The 23,949-nt window shown below is 50.0% G+C and overlaps 1 protein-coding gene across 4 annotated transcripts in view; it reads right to left on the bottom strand.

Annotated features, from left to right (window-relative positions):
- Positions 1 to 22,965, bottom strand: part of CIITA (class II major histocompatibility complex transactivator) — a gene marked incomplete at both ends in the record, with an annotated part of 48,210 nt that extends 25,245 nt beyond the window's left edge. For 3 of the 4 annotated variants that reach the window (XM_079759593.1, XM_079759594.1, XM_079759595.1), the window contains one exon: positions 11,943 to 11,994. In XM_079759593.1, the coding sequence (XP_079615719.1) occupies positions 11,943 to 11,994 (52 nt within the window). Of the gene's footprint in view, positions 1 to 11,942; positions 11,995 to 22,678 lie in introns of those variants that run through there. The other variant, XM_079759592.1, reaches the window with a different exon arrangement.
- Between the last annotated feature and the right edge of the window lie 984 nt (positions 22,966 to 23,949).

Below are 23,949 nucleotides of genomic sequence, written 5' to 3'. Positions count from 1 at the left end.
TTCTTTTGGGTGCCACCATTCAACCCACATGGGACACAGATACATGTTGGAAGGAATCAGAGGAAGCCTCTTGGAGGAGGTGAGAGAAGAGCTGGCCTTGAAGGCCAGGGATGTGAGAGAGCCTTCTGAGCACCCCCACCTGACCCAGAAGAAAACAGAGTTGAAGTGGGGAAGGACAGTGGGAGGGTAAGATTGAGAGAAAATACACACAGTTTACCACTTCCAGGTGCTCTTTTCCTTTCACTCAACAACTCTCACTACCGATGGGGGGTGCAGGGGGGGATCTCAGCACAGACCCAGAAGTCACAGAGAATGGACTTTCCAGTCCAACAGAGGGCCCTGGCTAGAGTTGCCTGTTTATAATGGGTTAGGCGGTGGTTACAGGAACCCAAACAACAGGTTTGCATCAGGGCCCAGCCAGCCATGACTGGAGGAAGCACAACTGAAAGGCCAAGCTACCGCCCTTTTCCTGGGCCAAGGCAGGGAGGCGGGGAGGCGGGGAGGCGGGGAGACAGGGGAGGGAGAAGGGCTGCATCTCTCCCAACACGTGGCCTGAGAGCCCCAAGAAATCTACTATTTTCTCAAGGATGGTGAGGAAAGACTTCCCTGCCCCAAATCTTGCCTGCTGCCTGCCTCCCCCTTTCAGTCCATGCTATTTGTTGGGAGTCTACTTTGTAGCCATCTGCCTCTTTTCCCAGGCAGTTGGATTTAGTGATAACAACCCAGGACTGACCCCAGCAATTCCAGGAATGCGTTATATAACTTTGGTCAAATTATCCAATCTCTGTTTTCTCACAGGGCAAAGTTTGAGGCTGAGCCTCACTAATCGACAGGCTCAGCTTCTAACTTTGGGCAATATCACTCAATGTGGTCAAACACAGGAAACTACACTGACAAAGAGAAAGAAGGCAACCCACCGCAACCTGGGCAAGTTCATTTCTTAAACCTCTCGGAGCATCAGTTTCCCCACCTATACAATGGGGATTATAATAACTGGTAACTCCTAGGGGTTAGGTAAATTAATTCATGTAGAGCCCTTGGAAGGTGACTGGTACTTAGTAAGCACTTAATGAATGGAAGCTTAGAACAGCATTCAACATATACACGATGAGTGCAATATTATTATTATTATTATTATTATTATTATTATTACTAGAGGCCCGGTGCAAGTAATTCGTACACGGGGTGGGGTGTTTCCCTCAGCCCAGCCTGCACCCTCTCCAATCTGGGACCCCTTGAGGGATGTCCGACTGCCCATTTAGGCCCGATCACGATTGGACATCCCTCTCACAATCCAGGACTGCTGGCTCCCAACTGCTCGCCTGCCTGCCTTCCTGATTGCCCCTAACCGCTTCTGCCTGCCAGACTGATCACCCCTAACCACTCCCCTGACAGCCTGATTGACGCCTAACTGCTCCTCTGCCAGCCTGTTTGTCCCTAACTGCCCTCCCCTACAGGCCTGGTCACCCCTAACTACCCTCCCCTGCAGGCCTGGTTCCCCCACAACTGCTCTTCCCTGCAGGCCTGGGTCCCTCCCAACTGCCCTTCCCTGCAGGCCTGGTCGCCCCCAACTTCCCTCCTCTGCCGGCTTGGTCACCCCTATCTGCCCTCCCTGCAGGCTTGATCGCCCCCAACTGCCCTCCCTTGTAGGCCTGGTCCCTCCCAACTGCCCTCCCATGCTGGCCATCTTGTGGTGGCCATCTTGTGTCCACATGGGGGCAGGATCTTTGACCACATGGGGGCAGCCATCTTGTGTGTTAGAGTGATGGTCAATCTGCATATTACTCTTTTATTAGATAGGATTATTATCTTATCATAATTCACTTGTTACCTCTGAGGTTGACTAAGGGACCCTTTTTCTTCTATTCCTGCCTGATTCTCCACATTGTCAAGGTAAGATTTCTGTTGTTTTGCTTAAGGAGGCCTCACAGCCCCCATAGGAACAGTGTAATCACTGCCCGCTGCCACCACCCATCACCACCACCAAGAAGGGTTTGAAAGAGTGTATGCACCAAAGTGGTTTCTGAAATAAAAATTCATTTCTCTCTCCCCCACTGGGAAATCAAGTGTGACCAGAATGTCCTCAGTCAGACCCGAGCAACTTGATGTTCAGTTTATGTAGCTCTTCTTGTGTCAACATAACATCCTCCCAGAAAGAGAGCATATATCTTTGAGGGTCTGAGGAGGAATTGAGAGGGAGAAAGGGGCTTCTCTGTTGCCCCCCAAAACCTTCAGCACTAGTCTGCACTGCAGTGCAAGAGTATGAGAAGGGATACTTCCCTACTTGTTGACTATGAACTTCTCCTCTGGAGGAAGGAACAGAAAATCTCAGAACTGTGTGTCTAGAGACATGGGTTTGAGTTCCAGCTCTACTTTTGATCTTTTTAAAAAAATTATATATATTAATTTCAGAGAGGAAGAGAAAGGGAGAGATAGATAGAAACATCAATGATGAGAGAGAATAATTTATGGCTGCCTCCTGAATACCCCCCAATGGGGACCGAGCCTGCAACCCGGGCGTTCACCTCGACCAAGAATCAAATCGAGACTTCCTGGTTCATAGGCTGATGCTCAACCACTGAACCATGCCAGTTGAGCTATCTTTGATCTTAAGTTCATTTCTTTACCCCTCTGAACCCAGGTTTCACCAACTGGGTGTGGGAGTCCATACAGCTAAGGCATTTTAGGATTCTAGATTTCCCATTGCCTTTCCCCTTTCTATTCCCCCAAGGCCCCCTCAGCACCCTCATGACAAGCTGCTTCCGGAGGTCAGACAGTGATAGGAAGCAGGCTCCCAGAGATAGTTATCTACCACAACCAGCACCCAATCAGCATCTTTGTGGGTTTCAGGTCAAATGAGTTATGAGTTCCTCTTTACACTTGCACCCTGCAGTCCTCCAGATAAACTCAAAGAAACCTCTTGCATGTTTTTTTCTTTCTGTAACACAATGATTTACTGAGCATTTCCTACAAGAAAATCACCGGCATGGGTCTCCAGGGGCCTTAAAGAGGTTTCAAAATATAGTCCCTGCCTAGAAGGGTGTGGTGGAGACCCAGATAATATTTTAGAAGAGAGACAAAATATGATCATAATAGTACAGGGGTTAAGAGGGTGAGCTCTGGGTTCAAACCCCAGTTCCACATTAACTGTGTGAGTTCACATGTGTTACCTAGCTTCTCTAGATTGTGAGGTCTACTGTGCTGGGTTGGCATCAAGTGTCTACCTCATCTGTTTGCTGTGACTCGCCTATAGTGATACATCAGGACATGCTACTAAGATGTAAGCTCCACAGTAAAAACAGCAAGTTGTCACTTGACACTGTACAACTGGCAAAACCCGGAAAGCTGGGCAGTGCTTTCAAATGGGTTGGTGGAAGCGGGCTGGTGTGACCACCCCAGAGAAGAACCTGGACCACTTAGCGTATCTAAGGATGTGCAGACCCCACAACCCAGCAATTCAGTTATTGGGTCTGTGCAGCTCCAAGAACTAGTCCCATAGCGCTACAAGGACACACATCTGAGGATACACACTGCTGTGCTATGATTGGTGACAGGGAGTTGGAGGCCACCTGTCGTCCCTTGCTGGGGGAGGGACAGGAAAAAGTAGCCACCACAACCCATGGAGGATGGTGCAGTGATTAGAAGCAGCAGACCAAATGCACACAGAGCAACACGGGTGGACTGTGATAACACAGTACAGAGTTAAAAAGTAAAAAAACAGGATGAACTCTGGTAGCCCAGTTCTAGACATGCAGAGTGACAACACATATTTTACAAGAACATATACAAAGAGGATGAAGAAGGTAAAGGGGGTCAAATATATGGTGATGGAAGGAGACCAGACTTTTGGTAGTGAGTTTACAATGCAGTATGCAGATGATGTATTATAGAATTATACACTTGAAAATTCTATAATGTTATTAACCAATGTTACCCCAATAAATTTAATTTAAAAGGAAGGACACATATAAACAAAGGGACGCACATTGAATGCGCTGGAATGGGTGGCAGAAAGGGAAGAGGGAAACTGAGAGTTGCCTTATGTGAACCAAAGATCATAGAGTGCTATGAAGTGAGGTGGGCAGTTAGCAAGGTTGAAAGGCTCCTGAAGTTTACAAGAAACAAAGCAAAGCCAAATACGATGGAAGCTTCATGGGGTGGGGTATCTCTGTGGCTCCCCAACAGAGCCTGGCAGCTGTAGATGCTGGAAAAGGAACACCTGCACTCTTGAGAACCTGTAGGCTACCCCAGGAGGGGCAATCTGGGCCCAAGAGCCTGCAGTTCTGGGGGGAGGAGGAGGAGGTCAGGACTTGGAGGAGGACAGGGGAAGGCAGGGTCACCTTCAGAGGCGAAATCCCCAGCACTCTGGCCCGCTGCCAGCCCAGCGTGGGCACCGCAGGAAAATGAAAAACTGCTGGTCTCACTCAAGACTTTCACTTCCTAGAGGAACTTGAGGAAGTCACAAGAGACAGAAGGGAAACTGAGGTATGTGGCAACGCTGAGGGAATTATGGGGCTGGAGGTTCTGGTCTCTTCTCTTCCAGGCAGGGAGATCAGAAGAGGTGTGTGCATGCAAGTGTGTGCATGTGTGTGAGCATGTACTAGGGGACAGCAGGCCAGACAAGCTCTGTGTCAAGAGAGGTCTGGAAACACTGCTGTTGGTTAGCTCTGGCACTCCACTCTAACTGCAGGCTCTTATGCCATAGGGGGCTTGACTTGAAATATGACTCAAAAATGAGGGTTGAGTCAGGCCCATAGGCCTAGGTATTTTATCTCCCAAGGCAATTTGAGTATGTATATGGGTATCTTAGACCTTGCAACGTCTCCATATAGTGTGCACGATTGTTGCCAAAGTTCCCAGTACTCCCTATTGCCTTCTGCCTGACCCCATTTTGCACTATTATGGTCCTTCAGGCATTTGGCTTTGCAACCCTTGTCTTAGAGACCCTCTAAGGTCCCTTCTGTCTCTGACCTGCTAGAAAGATGATGGCTTGGAATGGTGGGTGATTGGGGCAGAAAGAGGCAGGATTATACTCTGTTCTGCCCCACAGTGGAACTAGGATGCACAGGAGGGTCTATTCCGACAGAAGGTCTTGGAGGGGACTGCCCTGCACACCCACACGGTCAACTCCACAAAGTGGGGGGAGCAGGAAGCATGGGAGTTATGGCATCTAGGATGGTAGGTGTGTCTTTCCAGCTCTGATGCCAGCTTGGACTGAAAGGAGGTTAAGGGATAAGCTGTCTGGGAACTGTGGGGCATGGAGTTCCATTGGATCCCAGTGGACCCCCCTCCCCTTCCCTCCTCCCCTGGTTCCAGCACCCTCAAGTATCTTGGCATTTCAATCACAGCTCCGCAGCCCCTGTGCGCTGAACAAGGGGGCCTCAGAGAAGGAAAGCCAAAAATGGAAGCATGATTGACTCCAGGCCCTGTTCACAGGGCTTCTCGGCAGTTGGAGGGAGGGGGCAGGGAGTGGACGGGCATGGCCATAGAGATGGCTGAGTTTACAACAGGCTAAGGATGGGATCAACATAGGGACTCATGAGACCTGGGATTTGAGCCCTGCTCTGCATCTAATGGGCTGTGTGACACTAGGTGAGCCCCTTTCCCTCTCTGGTCTCCAGTGCCCTCATCTGTTAAGTAAGAATGTCCCTTTAGAGCAGTGGCTTTCAAATGAAATTGAAAGGAGCCCGAACCTCAGAACAGGTGATGAGGGAGCTGTTTGGTTCAAGGGAGTGGGGGGCCCTGAACCTCCCCTCCCCCAAGGGGGCTGCCCAGGGTACAGTTAAAAACACAACTTCAAGTGACAGTTTAGGCCTTGGCCTCCAGATACTCTCTGACTTGACAATTTACACTTGTGTGGCCGATACTATGGTGTGTCGCTCAGATCAACACAATTAGCAACAGTTGCTGAGGGCAAGTGGTTTAAGCTCACAGCTCAAGCTCTCTCAAAATAGTCCAAAGTCACACCCTTCTCTAGGGGTAGCCCACGTGTGATGATTGGTGGCAGTGGCCTGCAAAGATCTGGTCTCTGCCTCAATGTGAGATAACCCTATAGTCTGTCCCAGATTCAGCACTCCCCCTGGGATTGGCTGAGACCTTTGTTATAACTGTATTGTAACCCAACTCCTCCCGCTGCCCAGTCCTGCTACCTGCCTTTTCCCTCAGGTCTCCACCACCAACCATGACCTCTCTCCTATAAACCTCCCACGTGCAAATCTCAATCTCCTAGTTTGCTTCCCAGGGAGCTCCACCCAAGACAACTCAGCTCTGGTTTTTCCCCAAGTGGGGTCTGGAAATTATAAAGAACCCCACAATTGGTTCAGTTGGCATGGTTCAGTGGTTGAATGTCAACCTATGAACCAGGAGGCCCTGGTTCGATTCCTAGTTGGGGTGCATGCCCTGGTTGCGGGCTTGATCCCCAGTGTGGGACGTGCAGGAGGCAGCTGATCAATGATTCTCTCATCATTGATGTTTCTGTCTCTCTCTCCCTCTCCCTTCCTCTCTGAAATCAATAAAACAAAATTTTTATATAAAGAACCTCACAGATAGCCCCACAGAGACCACTTCTGAGAACTCAGGTAAGCTACCTATCTCTCTGGACCCCCATTGAAGGAATCCACCTCATCACAACTTGGGGAATCTTAGAACTCAAACAAGACCACCTTGGTTTGTGCATGTGTCTGTAAGTGGTACAGTTATTGGGGGTGGGGAGGCTGGTGGCCCTGGGATAAAAAGGGAGGAGACACACTATAAGAGCTGCAGCCAGGGGCAGAGGGGTGCCTGCAGTGCTAGTGCAGAAGGTAACCCTCCTTCCAGCTCCCTGGCCTCCCCACCCTCCAGTGGCCTTCCCTCTGCATGTCCCAACATTTCTAGCTGCAGTCAATGACCTGGAAAAGGAGTCAACACATTTTTGGGCGACGAGAGCCTGAGCCAGATGCTGGGGAGGGGAGGGGAATGAGGCTGCTGTGCTGCATTAGCAGATCAGGCCCCCAACTCCAGTCCTGACCCCTCGCTCTACCTAACATGGCACCTACGCCAGCGCTTAGCCCTCTGCTGGGTGCTGGAGACTCCGAGATGAATCACAGGCTGGCCCTGCCTGCCAGGATCTGTCTACAGAGCTCAGCAGTTGACAGATTTGGCTATGAATTAAAACTGCCCCAGAAAGAATAGAGAGAAAAAAGAAAGAAAAAAACCTGCCTGAAAAAGTTGCTAACCACATAGCAGCCTGGGCCTCACCCCCACTAAGTTCTGATTCAGTAGGTCTGGGGGAGGTCTGGGAATCTGAATTTTTGAATGAGCATCCTTTTGTGTCTCCTTCTTGACACATTGTGAGCACTAAGAGAGGCTTTATTTCCACTCACCAAGAAGACATTGACTCACCTGGCAGGGCCTTTCTTGAACACCAGGAAGGCTACGATTCTCCTTCCCCAAGGGCACTTTCTAGAGCCTCCGTTTCTGCTACCACTGGACACTTCCTCAATTCTTATATTTTTCATTTCAAAAGTCCCTCAGCTGCTCTGCCCTTGATCTAGGAGCCCTCAGTCCCACAGCCTAGATTGTTACAATAGCTACAAGGTCTTTCCACTAATCCCGAGTCTCCCAAACTTCAGCCAATCATCTGCCTCCTTTACAATTTTTCATCATATCTTCATTCCACCTATTCTATAATTTATTTTAGCATTTTCTGTAAATTAATTTTTAAAGAAACAAATATATTCATTTTAAAAGAAAACTTTCTAGCCTGGCTGTCATAGCTCAGTGGTTGAGTGTCAACCTATGAATCAGGAGGTCATGGTTCGATTCCCGGTCAGGGAGCATGCCCGGGTTGCAGGCTCCATACCCAGTGTGGGGCGTGCAGGAGGCAGCCAATTGATGGTTGATGATTCTCTCTCATCATTGATGTTTCTATTTCTCTCTCCCTCCCTCTCTGAAATCAATAAAAACATATGTATTTAAAAAAAGAAAGAAAACTTTCTAGAGTCGAAGGCAAGGACTCAGGCATATACATGAATTGTTCATAAAAGCCCTATTCACAATAGACAAAAGGTGGAAACAACTCAAGTACCCATGACAGATAACAGATAAGCAAAACGTGGTTTATCCATACATTGCAATATCACTCAGCCATAAAAAGGAATGAAGTTCTGACCCAGGCTACAACATGGAGGCACCTTGAAAGTGTTATGCTAAGTGAAAGAAGCCAGACACAAAAGAACAAATACATGATTCCACTTATATGAGGCACCTAGAATAGTCAAGATCTTAGAAACAGAAAGTTAAATGGTGGTTGCCAGGGACTGTGGTGGGGAGAGGAGAATAAGGAGTTACTGTTTAATGGAGACAGACTAAGTTGGAGAAAATGAAAAAGTTCTGGAGCTGGATTGTGGTTACAGTTGCACAACATCGTGAATGTACTTACTGCCTCTAAATTGCACATTTAACATGGTTACATTGGTCAGGTTTGTTATTACTTTAGAAAAAGAAAACTTTCTATAACTACTTCGTATGAAAAAAACACACACACACACCCAAAACCACAGTATCACTTGCCATTGAAAACAAAGCAAGGTTATCAAAATAATGTTAGCGGCCTTACCAGTTTGTTAAAAAGGAACCTTAGCCGAGTACCACACAGCCGTTAGAGTGCTGTTTAAGACCCCTACTCACAAAACAGATGGAGGATGAAAAATAATCAGAAAAGCACCCGTTCCTTCCCTATGAGAACCAGTGTCAATTAATGCCTCTTGGAGAACGGTCTTTGGACCCCTCACCACACATGTGTCCAAGCCTTTGGGAAACTTCCCTGCTGCTCTGAAGACCTCAGTTCAAATCCTGACTCTACCAACCACTCGGCCTTTGACAAAACCTCCTGGGGAAGTTCCCAGAGTTTCTGTAACACGGAGAGAGGACAGGGGTTGGGGCACATCTGTGCCTCTCAATGTGTGTATGACCATTGGACCCCTGACAAAAGAATCGCCTGGGATAAATGGTTTAACCTGCCACTAGGAGGCCCACCCCTGGCCTAGCCAATGGGGTTTAGGGGCAGGGCCTTGGAACCTGCACACTATACAGCCTGCCAAGGAACTAGGGGTGAGTTAATTAAAGGTTTGACCAAATATAGCAGGATAATTTTTAAGTTGATAGTGACATTATAAATATCCAAATGGCCTTTGGCCGAAAAAAAAGGTTCCCCACCGCTGCTAGAACAAGAAGCACTGATTTTCTTAACCTTCTGGTTGACCTGAAGTAGTTCCTTGGGTGGGGGAAGGGAGCAGTGCACAGATGGAAGACTTTCTGCCCAAGTAAGGAACCCCTGGCTGCCACTGGAAGCGGGGTGCTGTGGCCTTCTGGGCTGTATCCCCTCCCCTGTATCAGGTGGAGAGAGGGGGCGCGGGACTCAGAGAACTGCGTTGTTAAGGGGCCCCCAGACAGAGCTAGACATGGTGGCTCCAATTCCAGCATTCTGGGGCCCTAGAGAACGCACGCCCCCTTTCCAGGGGCTCAGGACCCCAAAGTGAGGCAGAGATACTAACCTTCAAAGACATCCCAGAAAAGACCCCGCCTCCCAGTGTCCTCAGAGAGGAGCGGATTTCTCCAGCGGCTAGCTAAAGTTCCTCAAGTTCGGGCTGCCTGCAGGGGATCCCACCAGGAGGGCCGTTCCCAGACTCCAGAGTCTGAGCAGGGATATGATCCAACAGGGAAACTGAGCCCCACGCCCCCTTTTCAAGGGCCCCCACGGCGGAAGAGCTTGCGTCCTCTGCACTCACCTGCGCGCCTCTACAGACTCTAGGAGGCGCAGTCGGTCAGCCTAGGGCTGACCCCACCACCTGTTATCTGCGCCGCGTCCCAGTCCCTCTGCGGACACTCCCTCCCACCTGGCTCTCCCTGCCGCCTCCCTCGGCCCCAGCGTTTGGGGCGCTGCAGCCCAGCGCTGGTTCCCAGCTCCGGGTCCTTCAATGGATGCTGGAAACCACGAGTTTCCCAGGTCTACATCCTGCCCATCCTCTTCCCCTGCTCCCAGCCTTGCTGTGTGACCTCTGGCAAGTCGCTGCCCGTCTGAGTCTCGATTCCCAGCCCGACTTTAGGGGCTGCAGACGGGACCTCGCTCACCTACCGCTGTTCCCTGGACTCCCGCGCGGTGCCGCGCTGCTGGCGGCCTCTCCCTCCGACAGCTCCGGGGCTATTGTGAGCCTGGGATGGCCAGTCACCTGGCCACCCTGCCTCCACCCCCGGCAGCAGCCCCTTTTCTCTTTCATTTTCATTCTGCTCCGAGAGGCTTGGGCCAGACTGGGGAGTCAACAGGCATCCAAGCCTCCCCCTGCTGCGTCTACCACGTGGCTTCTCAGAAGCACCTCCGGGGCACCCCTACACCCCTGGGCGCTTCCAGGGCGTCCCCTGCTGCGGGGGCGCCAGCCTGCCCACGGGCATGCGGTCTGCACGCCCTGGCTTGCAGGGAGCTCATGTCCTTGGTTTCTGTCTAGCTCACCGCCGTGAAGGCAGCAAACCACCCTGCAGGGCATGTAAACCAGAGCCTGCTCTCTGAGCTTTACTTCCAGGAAGCTGGGTGCCCTTGGGGGGTGGGAGGGAGAGGAACCACGCCTCAGGGACCTGCACTGGAGGTTCAGCCCAGCAACCTGGCATTTCCAATGCCACACCCCCTGCCGCATGACTTGCCTTCCTCCTCCAGAATCCTGGACCTCTGCCCTGCCCACCCTGAGACCTTTGGGGTGTGGGGGGGTCACTTCCCTTCCCAGGCTTGGATTTCCTCACCTGGAACTGAGGGGGTGGGTCTAAGTGACCTCTCTCTCCCCTCAAAAACTCCCCCAACAGCACTAGCCCATAACTCTGTTGGTTAGAGCATCCACCTGATACGGCAGGATTGCGGGTTTAGTCCCTGGTCCAGGAACTTACAAGAACCAACCAATGAATGTGCAAATATGTGGAACACCAAACCAATGACCTCCCCCCCCCCGCCCCCCTCAAATCAATAAACAAAAAATTTAAAAAGCAAACAAACTTCCCCAGCAAGCTCTGGCTGCATCCAACAGAGCTGGCAAACTCGTCATAATCTGGGGTTCAGAGGAAGCCACACATTTCAATGGTGTCTGAGCAAAGGAATCCCACCACTTCTCACCACACAACAATGGCAACACCAATAACATCGGGCTCCTATGATGACAGTCAGTTCCTACAATGTGCCAGGCTCTGTGCTAGACCCTTTAATCCCCCCGCCATTGTCCTGTCAGAAGACACTTCCCCTTCTCCCCTTTTACAGCCCAGGAAAACGGCCTCAGAGAGGGCTGGCGACAGGTTCAGTGTCACACGGCAGCCAGCCCACAGCGCAGCCGGGGTTCAAACCTGTGCTCTGACTTCGGAGCTGGTGCAAGTTGTCTGTACTACGCTGTCTCTCGCCATCTGTCCCCTGTCTCCCACTTCTCCCCCAAAACACCACTTGGAAACTGGGGAGAGGGCAGCGTCTGACCAAGGGCCAGCTGGCTGAGGCTCAGCAACTATACCAAGGGGCTGACTCCTGCTTTGGTTTCCCTGTTTCCGCGAGGATGGGGTGGGGTCTGGCAGGAGTCCCGTCCTTCAAGGACACCCCTCAGTGTTTACCTGGCAGCTAGAGGGCCCTGTTGATTGGCCGAGCCAGGCCACCGACGCTGAGAGCCAACAACACACCCTCTGAAAGTGGGCCCTCAGAACTCTTCAAGGGCTGATAAAACCCTCTCACATCCCAGGCATCGGGACTGACTGAGTGCCCCTCAAGTGGAAGGAAATGGCCAACCACCTCACTTCTTCCCACAGCTATAGCTGGACAAAGGCCCCCTCTTTTACCCCCAGACCCCCACTCCAGAGTGTGTCTGTTCATTTGGGATGGCAAGCCCAGCTGGGACCACCCTAAATTAAGAAGCATTCTCAACTTCCTCCACCCACTTTTTTACCTTGGGGCTCCGGCAGGTAGGACCCCGCAGGGCGTGGAGCCAGGCAACGCATGGTGTGGGAGACGCAGTGAGTCCGGCAGTCCCTCCTGGCACCCTCAGCCTGCCCAGTGGTGCTTTCGGATGCTCGGCTCAGGAGCAGGCAGCCTCATCTCTAGCCTGTTTCCCTACACCAGTCAGGTCAGGACAGGAGCCCGCCAAGACTAAGCCAGCATGCAAAGCAAGCAAGCAAGGGACCAGCAGAAAACTCTCCCCCCTACAAGGTGGCTTCAAGCTCTCAGATCTCTCTGTTCTAGACACCACCTAATTTGTCCACACTCCCTTAAAGCCCAACTCCCGCCACTCCCCAGCTGGGCTCGGTTAATTTCAGTTCCTTGTTGTGGACAAAATGGGGTGACTGAAGAAGGTTGTAAAGTTGTTTGCTGGGGGGCCCTTCAACACACTAACATTCTGAAATGATGGAGACCACAGTGGTGCCAGATGCCAATATGTGCCATACTCTGCAGGATGGGGCCAGGACTAGAGATCCCCAAATATCCTAGATCCCACTCCCCTCCACCACTACCCCTACACCAAATCACCCTAAACTTCCTGCACAGCATGAGTGGTTTGCCCATCATTTTGTTCCAAGACATTAAACTGAAACATAAGTTATAAAAGGGTGCTACCCAAAACATGGGATATATGCCCGCTGGTTTGGAGTGACATGCAGATGTGGTGGCAAATAGCATTGACTCGCCCAGGGAGAAAGTTAATGCCTTTTCAAGTCCCTGCCCATGCTCCTGAGGGCATCAAGGAGTCAGTCTCAGTTTGGGGCTATGTCTTTAGCACCTAATGTATGAGGTCCCCATTTCACAGAGATCAGTCCCCAGCCTCAAGCCTTCGGTAGACAACACTATTTGTCTAGAATCAAACAACATTGCTCTGTTTTCCTATCTCCTGTGTGGCATTCTTTTTCATTTATGACAGACACAAACTTTCCTTAGGAAATAAAGTTGAATAAAAAATGTGAGTGGTTTGAAAGAAACCGTCAAGTAAATAATAGTATAGGTGGTAGGCAGGCATCATGAGGGTGGTACTGAAATGAAAGAAGTTTGGGAAACAATCACTTAAGTGCCTCATGCATTTTTACTGACAGTGCACTGGGTTGGGCCTGGCCAGTGTAGCTCAGTGGTTGAGCATCGACCAAGGAACCAAGAGGCCACGGGTTCCATTCCCGGTCAGGGCACATGCCTGGGTTGCGGGCTCAGTCCCTTGTGTTGAAGGCAGGCAATCGATGATGTTTCTCCCTCATCGATGTTTCTATCTCTTTATCCCTCTCCCTTCCTCTCTCTCTAAAAAAACCAATAAAAAACATTAAAAAAAAAAAATAAGAGCACTGGGTTAGGAGCATGATGAGCTGTCACTAGCAGGTATGTGACCTTGTGTAATAGGCAGTTAGACAGACATCAGCAGAGCAAGGACGATGGGCCAAGTACAGAAGGTCACCAGGGCAGAAAGCCCAGTGTCTGGCAATGGGCTAAACAGGGAAAATAAGGACCTTGCCCCTAAGGCAGTGATGGGCAACCTTTTGAGCTTGGTGTGTCAAACTTCGCCAAAAAACTGAGCATAACTCGGGTAGTGTGTCACTTTGAGGAAAAAACATTATTTCGCAAATGTTTCATCCTCAGGAGCAGCAAATGTTTCATCCTTGGCATGTGGCCGCCTCAGCGGCCGTGTGTCATCAGAAATGGCTACGCGTGTCAGTGCTGACACGCGTGTCATAGGTTCGCCATCACTGCCCTACGGTAATCTTTCCTCCCCTAGCATTGCTGGTCATGCGGTCTAGACACTTGAGACTTTTTATCCCTAAAGGTAACATCTAGGCCTCAGTTGTGTTTTAGCTCCAGGCCCAGAAAAGCAGCAAAACCAGACAAGTGCTTCTGTGGCTGCCTCAGGACCGCCTGCAGTGACTAATGACCCCCTGCCCTGGCTCTGACCAATCAGTGGAGACCACGACCCTGACAGAGCACACCTGGAAAGCTGATGGATGTTCTACTAAGACCTTCCCCTGAGACCTCCCCTAAGATGCCCACCTGCAAGAAAGAGATAAACACCCTCAGGATGAAGACTCAGTGGGCGCTCTCTCCCTCTGGGGAGCACGCTGTGCCATTCCCTTTCCCCTTTGCTCCCCCCACAGGTGTGCATCTCCTAACCTCTAAGGGACCCAGGGCACTTACAACCAGGGGAGCAATGGGCAGCTCCTCCCGCGCTAACCCCCTGAAGCTGTGACCAAGGCCCTTTTCTCTGACTTCTCAGAGAGCCAAAGCAGCCCAGCCAAGGCTCTCCTGTAGCTTCTTCTATGCCCTTCCTTGTTTCACCATCCAGGTGTGTTCTTGCCGTGGCCCATGAACTCTTGCTTGCTTTGCTGCACTTCGTCTCTTGACTGAAATCTTTCCTCTAAGAAGGTAAGAACCGAGGTTTCATTATCTCACCAGTAACACTTGGACCTCTCACTTCCCTTGTGTGGGCCTCAGTTTCCCCCTATGAAATGAGGATAACGATGCCTATTTTTGTATTGGTGGTTATTTTGAAACAGTCACGGCATTCAGAAGTCCCAGGAGAGGAAGTAGGCAGACAAATAAGAAATGCTAAGAGTCAATTTAGAAATGTTAAGAGTCAATCTGAAACAGAGTCCTGCTTTGATAGGTTAACAAAACAGAAGGGACGAATATTAGAAATCCCAAGAAGTCTCACGGTCCCATGACCTGGTGCCAAGAGAGGCATCCCTGGCCATTCAGCTGTCTTGAGGCCACCTATGGGAGTCCCTTCCTGTCCTCAGAGGCAGCCAGTTCCAATGGCCAAGGCCAACGCAGTTCTGAGTCGGCTTCATGGCAGGGCAGAGCTGGCAGTGAGAGTCAGCCAGGCCTGGAGGTGCGCCTGCCTGGATGCCATCATCTCTCACATGGGCGATAGCAGCAGCCTGCCACCTGGTCTCTCCACTCACACACACCCCGCACCCCCCCCCCCCCCCGCCCTTGGCCAGAATCTGATCATGCCTGTGTCAACGCAGGAGGTCTCTGAGCTGATCAGTGACATGTGTTAGTCTGTGTGTTTGGCTGGTGGCAGAGCCTGTGGATCAGTACAAGGAGGGCCTGGGAGGAGAGAGGCACAGTGCTGCCTTGCCAGGAGCTGATGGGGGTCTGAATTCCAGCAGCCTGATGGTGGAGAGGGTCAGGCTGGTGCAGAGTAGAAGACAAGCCTCCTGAACTGAATGGATAGGGCAAGGAGTAGGTGGGCAGGTTACCGGTTAAGCCAAGTCCCGATTTTCTCCCTACTAAAGCACCCTGTATTCCTGCTGATGTTCCTCTTCAAAACTCCCCCAGAGGTGATGACCATTCTCTTGAGCCCAGGGCTCCATTCCCTCCTGTTTAGGGGCCCTCTCACTGCTACTGAAGCCAGCCTTGCCCTGGGCATCTGAATGTCTCTATCTTAAGTCAGGATCTAGCATGACAAAGAGACCTCTCCTTCCCCACAGGCACGCATCTCCCCAACGCTAAGGGACCCAGGAGACTTGCAACCAGGGGAGCACTGGGCAGCAGCAGCTCGTCCCAGGCTAACCCCCTGAACCTGTCTCCAAGGCCCCCTTTTTTCTGACTTCCCAAAGCAGCCCAGCCGAGGCTCTCCTGTTGCTTCTTCTATGCCCTTCCTTGTTTCACTGTCCTGAGTGTGTTTTTTCTGCAGCCAATAAATTCTTGCTTGCTTTGCTGCACTTTGTCTCTTGACTGAAATCTTTCCTTCAAGACAAGAACCAAGGTCTCATCATCTCGCTGGTAATAGTGCTAAGTAAATGAGTAAGGAGGAGGAAAGGAAGAAGGTGGGAAAGGAAGGAAAGAGTTCAGTGAATAGAGGGCTAGGTACTAGATCAAGCATGTCAAACGCATGGCCCGTGGGCCACATGTGGCCCACAAAGAATATTTTTGCAGCCCAGCCAATATAACGGTATGCAAGAAACATTTTAATAAAAATTTCATAACTTAATTTTTACAATATCCCATTATACATACCATATTTTCCGGCGTATAAGACGACTGGGCGTATAAGATTTTCCTGGGTTAAAAAGTCATCTTATATGCCAGAAAATACGGTAGTCCAATATATCTAATCCATTATATCTAATCCCATCAATATAGTCCAATATACTGTATTTTCCGGCATATAAAATGACTTTTTAACCCAGGAAAATCTTATACGCCCAGTCGTCTTATATGCCGGAAAGTACGGTAATTATTAATAACGAACTACAATGTTCGCTAATGACTGGTTACTATCATCGTGTTGCATTCATTTCCCTTACACGCCTTACGTGCAGGCGCACCATTTCTCTCCACTAAAACTAGCAGCGAATATTTTAGCAGCCAATTGCCACGTCATTAGTCTTGGACCGACTTGTTTGGTGTGTGCAACAGGAAATATTTCACTTTCGGAGAACAAGAAAAATAGGTTTATTTGCGTTACGCATATTAATTTGTGCCGTTATTCAGTGTCTGGTAAGTTAATGTTCAAGAAAAAATATTAATTTTTATTAAAATGTTCTATTATTTTATGTTAATGATTACTCATGTATTTCAGCCCTTTTTATTCAGCATGTCTCTATTGAAATAAACCTATGTTTCTATGAAAATTGAAGCTTTTGTTTTTTTTTGCGGCCAACGTAAACTCAAACCTTGTTTATTTGGCCGGTGTTCGCTTTGAGTTTGACATGCTTGTAATAGAGATAATAAAACTGTATGCAAATTAGGCAGATAAGGAGGTATATGAGAACATAAGCCTATTAGTAGGTATTATGCAAATGGATTAGTTGGTAGAAGGCAGGTAAGTTGATACATAAGTATATAGGCAACTAGATAAGTAGAAGGATTGATAAATTGATACATAGATATAAGTAGATAGTTGGTGGGTAGGTAAACCAAGTAAGTTAGAAGGCAGGCAAGTAGGTGGCTGGAGAGACCAATAAACAGTAAGTAAACACACAGGCGTGCTGCTCAAGGTAACAACAACAGAGAATAGAAACCGTCTGTGGTTGGGTTAGGCATCAGGCATGGAGCCAAGCCGAGTGAGTATGGAATAGGCGACTGGTCAGCCTGGGGAAAACCCATAGGGAAGTGCCAACTTCCTGGTGCAGGTGATTCTCCTTCTGTGGTTCCTGCGGGTGAAGGTGAAGTGGGTCTGACTGGCTGAGAAGCCGCCCAAGGTGAAAGGACAATAGTCACAATAGTCGTTGGCCAACTTGTCTCCTTCCAGGAGGCCAGGGGGGCTCCCCGTCGGAGCAGGACCAGGTTCAGGGAGAGGAGGGAGGCGGGCGGGGAGGCACAGCTCCTCTCCTCTGTAGCCCCAGCCCTGGGGCTCTCATCCGAGGGCCAAATGGGGAAGGAAGCTGGAGGAAGGGCTCGGCAGCCTGGGCTGTCCCTCCCTTTCCAACAAATCAGGCAGCATCCTCCGGGGGCTTTGTTCTCCGGTTCCTAGAACAGAGTTCTCATGAAAACAGAGAGCAACGAAACACAAAGGAAAGACAAAGAAAACAATAATATATAAAATCAGTGGGGGCGAGGGGTGTCCTACAGCCTCTTGGAAAAGTGCCCGGATGCCCCTCACTCTGTTCACACACCCAGGGGCAGGGGCATTTGCCTTCACCCACAGTTACCTTTCTGTTCCACCTCCGGTCTGCACTTCCCCCAAAGGCTGATGAATAGAACCAACTTTCCTCTTGCCAGAAATGCATGTGCCTTACGTTAGATGAGGTCACTGAATCCTCAGCACCCCACTCTGGGTACTGTTATTACCTCCACTTTTTAGATGGGGAAACTGAGGCCCAGAGGGGTCCCAGCAAGTGCTCTCAGTCATACCTCTTGGATTCAGGGAGTCATAACTGGCACTCAGGCCCTGAGGGCACAGCCCAATTAACCAATGTGCCAATCTGAGGGCAGGGGCCACACTGACTCATGGCTCCGATGTCCACAGCACCCAAGCACTCAGCAATGTGCTTTTGTATGAAATGAGTGTCTAGATATTATCTGAGGCTCCCAATGAGACTGCAGACACAATTGTTTTTTCAGCTCCTCAAACTGCTGGTTTATTACTTCCGTGTCCAGTTCTCCTTACTGGTAAGCGCCCCTAGAATTATTTGTCTAAAGCCAAGCGCTACCTTGAAAAGTTTCCCAGCTGCCATTTCATTTAAGCCCCACCATAGCCCTGGGAGGTTTATATCATCACTCCCGTTTTAGAGATGAAGAAACTGAGGGTCATAGTGGTTTAATGACACGGCCAAGATCACACAGTTGTAAGTAGCTGAACTGAGCCTCAGACCCAGAGCAGTCCAGCTTCCAGCCTGGTTTTCCCACCACTGCCTTCCTAAGTCTCTCTTTTCTGGCCCTGGATTGCCCCTCCAGGGCTTGTCGCCCACTGTCAACCAAAGAATGCCTGAGCGTGTGCTCTGATTCCCCAGTGAAGCTGCTGCATTCTGTCAGGACAAGGACCTTGGCTCCTGGGCCTCCCTGAGCCTGCCTGGGGCTGGATGCACACGTGCTGCTTTGTGTAGCAGAGTCAGACTCCCAAGGCCACACGCCCAGAAGTGGGCTTTCTGCACAACTGCCGCAGCGTCGGAAGTGCCTTCTGAATCATCAGGCTAGTTTCATTTTGAAGCTGGCTAACCGGTTTTTGGCACTTTTACGGTATTCCTTTGGGGGTTCAAAAGAGGCAGCCAAGCAGAAAGTGCAGCCATAGGTCTGGACTTGAGAGATCCAATAGCTTCCCTCTGCAAGCCATGACCTGAGGCAAATTGCTTAAGCTCTTTGTGCCTCAGTTTACTCATTTGTAAAGTGAGAATGATGGCCATACGTGAACTTTCCACCCACCCACCTATCTACCCATCCACCCACCCACCCACCCACCCATCCACCTATCTACCCATCCATTCCCCACCCACCCACCCACCCACCCATCCATTACTCATCCACCCATCCATCTACCTATTTATCACCCATCCACCTACCCACTCACCCACTCATCCCTTCATCCACCCACTCATCTACCCACCCATCCACCCATCTCTCCATCCACCACCACCCTACCCACCCACCCATACCAGGCAATTGGGATGCATCTATGATCAAAACATAGATCCCTGACCACGTGGAACTTATTTTCCAGTGGAAGAACCAGACAGTAAACAACAAGCACAGAAAAGTAAAATATATAGAAGGTGAACTGTCAGTCTAGGGAGGGGCTCAGAGTGTAGAGGGGCAGTTGCAATTCTAGATGAGATGGTCAGCGAAGGCCTGGTTGAGAAGGTGACATCTGAGCAAAGAGCTGAAGGATGTGAGGTGGTTGGCCAAGAGGATATCGGAGTAGAGTGTACAGGTGGAGGGAACTGCAGGTGCCAGGCCTGTCCCAGGAACAGCCCGGGGCCAGCATGGCTGGAGTATGAGCAAGCACAAGTAGGGGATGAGAGCAGAGAGGTGATGGGAACCAGAAGGGTCTTGTAGGCGGGCCACTGTCCCGATTTAGCTTCTCCTCTGAGTGACATCGGGGCCAGTGCCGGGTTTAGAGCAGTGGAGGGTGAAGATCGTTATGGGGTTGTGGAGAGAGTTACAAAACTTCACATGATGATTTCCTTTTCTGAACCCTCAGTGAAACTACAATGAGTGCAATTAATTTATAAATCACACTCTTTCCCATTCTTCACCCCCCTGAAGGCTGCTCCCTCTCCCGTGCATCACAGCCACACACCTGCCTAGGCCTGGGTCAAGCCTCCAGTCCTGAGGACAGCTGGCCTGGGGACAGTGTGGACGAAAAGGGGCCACATGCTAACCTGACCAGCTCAGGGAAAGCCTGCGTGGCAGTCTTGCAAACTCAGACCTAAAGTAACCACAAAGGATGGTCTGAAATTAAATTTTTTAAAATTAAAAGGCAGTTTATAGTGGGTAGGTATGTCCTAGTCCTGTATCTTCCCTGCAAAAGATCAACTTTGATCTTGACTGAGCCTATTGTGTTTTTGCAATATCAGGGTAACTTGTAACTTCTCTTTTTCTGGAACCCTCAGGACACAACCAATGCACGAGGGCAGAGATTACAAATTCCCTCATTGTTATTGTTATCCTATTAATTGTTGACTGTTAACTATCCTGTACCCACCTCCATAAAAGAAGCATGTGTCTATCACTTTACTTTTTATCCAATCCCAGAGGGTCCCTGCCTTTCCCCCTTTGCTTTCTCCCACCCCCCTAATCTGTCACCAATGGACTTCATGCAACCCACTTATATCTCCTCCTTTGATGGTAATTTATAAAAATAGGTGAAAAACCGCCATTCTCCCAGAGCATTATCTCACTACATTGAGATTTTGCTTCCTGGCAATTGTCAACAGTTTGGCTCAAACTCATAAAAATTCTTTGCAGGTTTGAATGTTTCTTATGTTGACAACAGAAAGAGCAGAAAAGAGATTTGCCATTCTCTGTCTCCCAGCCTCCTGAAGACCATGGGACCCTGAGCTCAGTTCTCTTTCTAGAGTCATGTGGGGTCGGAAATAAATATTTTACATCCCCAGGGAGGAAACACAGTTAATAACAGGAACCAGAGGGAGGAGGAGGGAGGAGCGGAGGTGTCTGAAGGAACATGCAGTTTTCAGGGGTCGGGAGGCTTGTCTAGAAGAGAGGAAGGCTTTGACTTCCCCCAAGGTTGGCCTCTGCACTGCCCAGTGCTCTCCTCCCAGACCACCAAGTGGGTGAGGGCACTCAGGTAAGAAGTCAGGGAGATCATTCAGATGTAAAAGATGTGTCCAGGAAACCACCTGGGTGAGAATTTAACCACCGAGAGCCAAACCCATGTAGACTTATGTCTTGGCAGAAGAGTTGGAGAAATTACTATACCACCCTGATGCCTAAAGGCAAGACCATCAAAAGTCTTATTCCCCTCAAGGCCAGGTTGAGGATAAAAGCTTATCTGTCTTCAAACTCTGCCTCCACCACTTCCTACCTGGGGACCCAGAGTTGTGTCACCTCTGAGCAGTGTCTGCTTTCTTCTTTAAGTGTAAAATAAGGCTGGAGATCAGCAAAGGGCTTAGGATGGATGTGAGAACCATCTAAAGAGATGCTTGAATGGGCTTGGCCAGTGGTCGGCAAACTCATTAGTCAACAGAGCCAAATATCAACAGTACAACGACTGAAATTTCTTTTGAGAGCCGAAAACCGACTTCTGCACATGGACCACGAAGTTTCAATCGCACTGTACGTGCGCGCCCGCACGAGGTATTTTGTGGAAGAGCCACACTTAAGGGGCCAAAAAGCCGCATGTGGCTCACGAGCCGCAGTTTGCCGACCACTGGGCTAGGCTGTACCTGGTGCACAGTACATACTCCCGCAAAGTGAATCACTGCTATTATCCCAAGTTTCCAAGTTACTCTGAAGCCATAAAGGGACCAAGAAGGACTAGGAATTTATGGCGCCAAGTCATAAAATTGGAAAGGCACAGATTTGCACAGAGGAGATAGGACAAACACATGTCTTTGGGAAGAAGGTTGTTTGCAACAAAGAGAACCTCTTTGTAACTCTGGGGGAGGAAGACCTAAGGTGTTTGAGGAGCCAAGGCTGTGAGTGACCCGGTATGGTGTGGACTTGTTTTGTCTGATTTAAGATGCATCAAGTGTCAATGCTCTTTAAAAATAAGACACTCTCTCCCTCTGATCTACTTCCTATTGCCTGTCTCTCTTTCGCTCTCACTCTTTCTCCCTCACCCTCTTTCTACTGCTCTTTCTCCCCCACCCACTTTCTCCCTTTTCCTCTTTCTCCCTTCCTTCCTCCCTCCCTCCTCTCCATCTCTCTCTGTCTCTGTCTCTTTCTATTCTGTCTCTCCCTTCCTTTCTCTCTCTCTCTCTCTGTCCTTTGGTTTCTGTCTCTATCTGTGACACCCATGCACATACTTAGAAATGCATGTACATGTACATATATGCCCATACACATGCACACATAATTGCACAAGCATACTCACATGTGTGCATGTATACATATGCACACACAGCATCCTCTGCTCTCCAGCCCTTTGGTCCCGCCTGTCTGTGGCACCTCATTTCTCCATCACTGAACCACACTGATTGTGCCTGCATCTGTCTTCCCCACTGGACTGTGAGCCCCTTGCATGCAAGCCCGGATCTGTCTATCTGTGGCTCCCAAGTGCCCCCTACAGTGCCTGACACATCAAGGCAGCTCAGAGAGTAAACCAAGTGGGCATTTGGCTGCATGCCTCCAGGATGATTTTGTTGTTGTTGCTAATCTTCACCAGAGGATATTTCCATTGATATTTTTAGAGAGAATGGAAGGGAGGAAGGGAGGGAGAAAGGGAGGGATATATCCATGTAGAGAGACACATGGATCGGATGCTTCCCGCACGTGCCCCTTCAAGGCCAGGGATCGAACCTGCAACCCTTCAGTGTGAAGGCCGACACTCGAACCACACCAGCCAGGGCAGAGGATTTCCTCTTTAGCAGAGTGGGAGGCGCGCTGTATGCCTCCAGCACACCCATCATCATAGATTGAGTTCTCCAAGCCCTTGCGGCTCCTGCCAGCTCCACCAGGTCTGATTCCTGTGTAAGTCTGCCTTCCCATCTTGGAACAGGAATGATCGCATTGACTTCCCTTTCAGAGAGGAAGGGAAATCCTTGAGGTGCTGAGGGCCAGTCATTGCTCCTGGAGCAAAGGGGATGTCACTTACCACCATGCTCCTTGTAGCCGGGGTCCCTCTCAGCCACTGGGCCCTGCAGCCCACTCCAGGCCCATCCCAAGAGGGCCAATCCGGGGTCTCCTTTCTGCAGCAGGGTCAACGAGATCTTCCTGGCCAGAGCCTCACCGTCAGGCTCCTGGAGCAGGGCACAGTGGTACTCCCTGGAGAGAAGCCGCTCCTCCAGCAGGTTGTCCAGGAGGGCCTGCACCTGGCTTGGCTGATGGCTGGAGAGCAGCATCCGGACCTGAGTCAGGATGGTCTGGAAGTGGTTCATGGCAGCACTCGGAGGAGGGCAGCTGCCCGGAGCCAGAGCCTGGGATTTCTGCTCACCCAGCCTGCAGCATCCAAAACATGAAGTGAAAAACAGGATGAGGGAACCTCTGCAATTTATTGCAATTTATTCCTGCTTAGGAAGAGTTCCTCATTTGCATTGTAGGCTGGGGTTCCTGGTGAATGGTTGGAAATGGGTTCGTGGGTGGATTCAGACCCCACTGGCATTTGCAGGTACCACCAGTGTGCATGTGCCGAGAAGCCCACAGCCTGTGGATTCCATTCGATCTGGTATTTACTGAAAGAAAGGGAGCCTGACTCTTCCAGGACCTCTGGAAGGTGAAAGGCCTTTTCAGATGTTTTATCATTACAGGAAGGCAATTGGGGCATAAAGTTTAAGCAATTGGGTTTGGAGCCTGAGTTCAAATCCTAGGTCCACTGTTTGCTAGTCACGTGCCCTTGAGCAAGTTATTCAGCCTCCATTCTTCCAGCCTCTATTCTTCCACCTGAAAAGGTAAAGTGATAATAATAGTACTTACCTCCAATGTTTATAGAACACCTCACATTATCTACAATCTGTAATAATAAAAGTGTAATATGCTAATTAGACCGGACAGCCGAACGACCTTACGGACATCCTTCCGGATGAAGCTGCAGCGGCAGGAGCCGAGGCAGAGACGGTTAGGGGTGATGAGGCAGGCAGGCAGAGTGGTTAGGGGCGGTCAGGCAGGCAGGCAGAGTGGTTAGGGGCGGTTAGGCAGGCAGGCGAGCGGTTAGGAGCCAGTGGTCCCGGATTGCTAGAGGGTGCAGGCCAGGCTGAGGGACCCTCCTCCCCCGCATGCACATATTTTGTGCACTGGGCCTCTAGTATGATAATAGTTCAATAAATATGAGCCATTATTTTATTTTTTATTGCCATTATTATTATTATTATTATTGATTAATCATGCAAACAATTCTGTGTCATCTTGGGTTTAACTTCACCTAA

Source organism: Cnephaeus nilssonii (genome assembly GCF_951640355.1).
Source record: "Cnephaeus nilssonii genome assembly, chromosome: 2".
In the NCBI taxonomy this organism is placed as follows: domain Eukaryota; kingdom Metazoa; phylum Chordata; class Mammalia; order Chiroptera; family Vespertilionidae; genus Cnephaeus; species Cnephaeus nilssonii.
The sequence above is the reverse complement of the archived record's forward strand: the minus strand, read 5'-3'. Positions and strand labels throughout refer to the sequence as shown.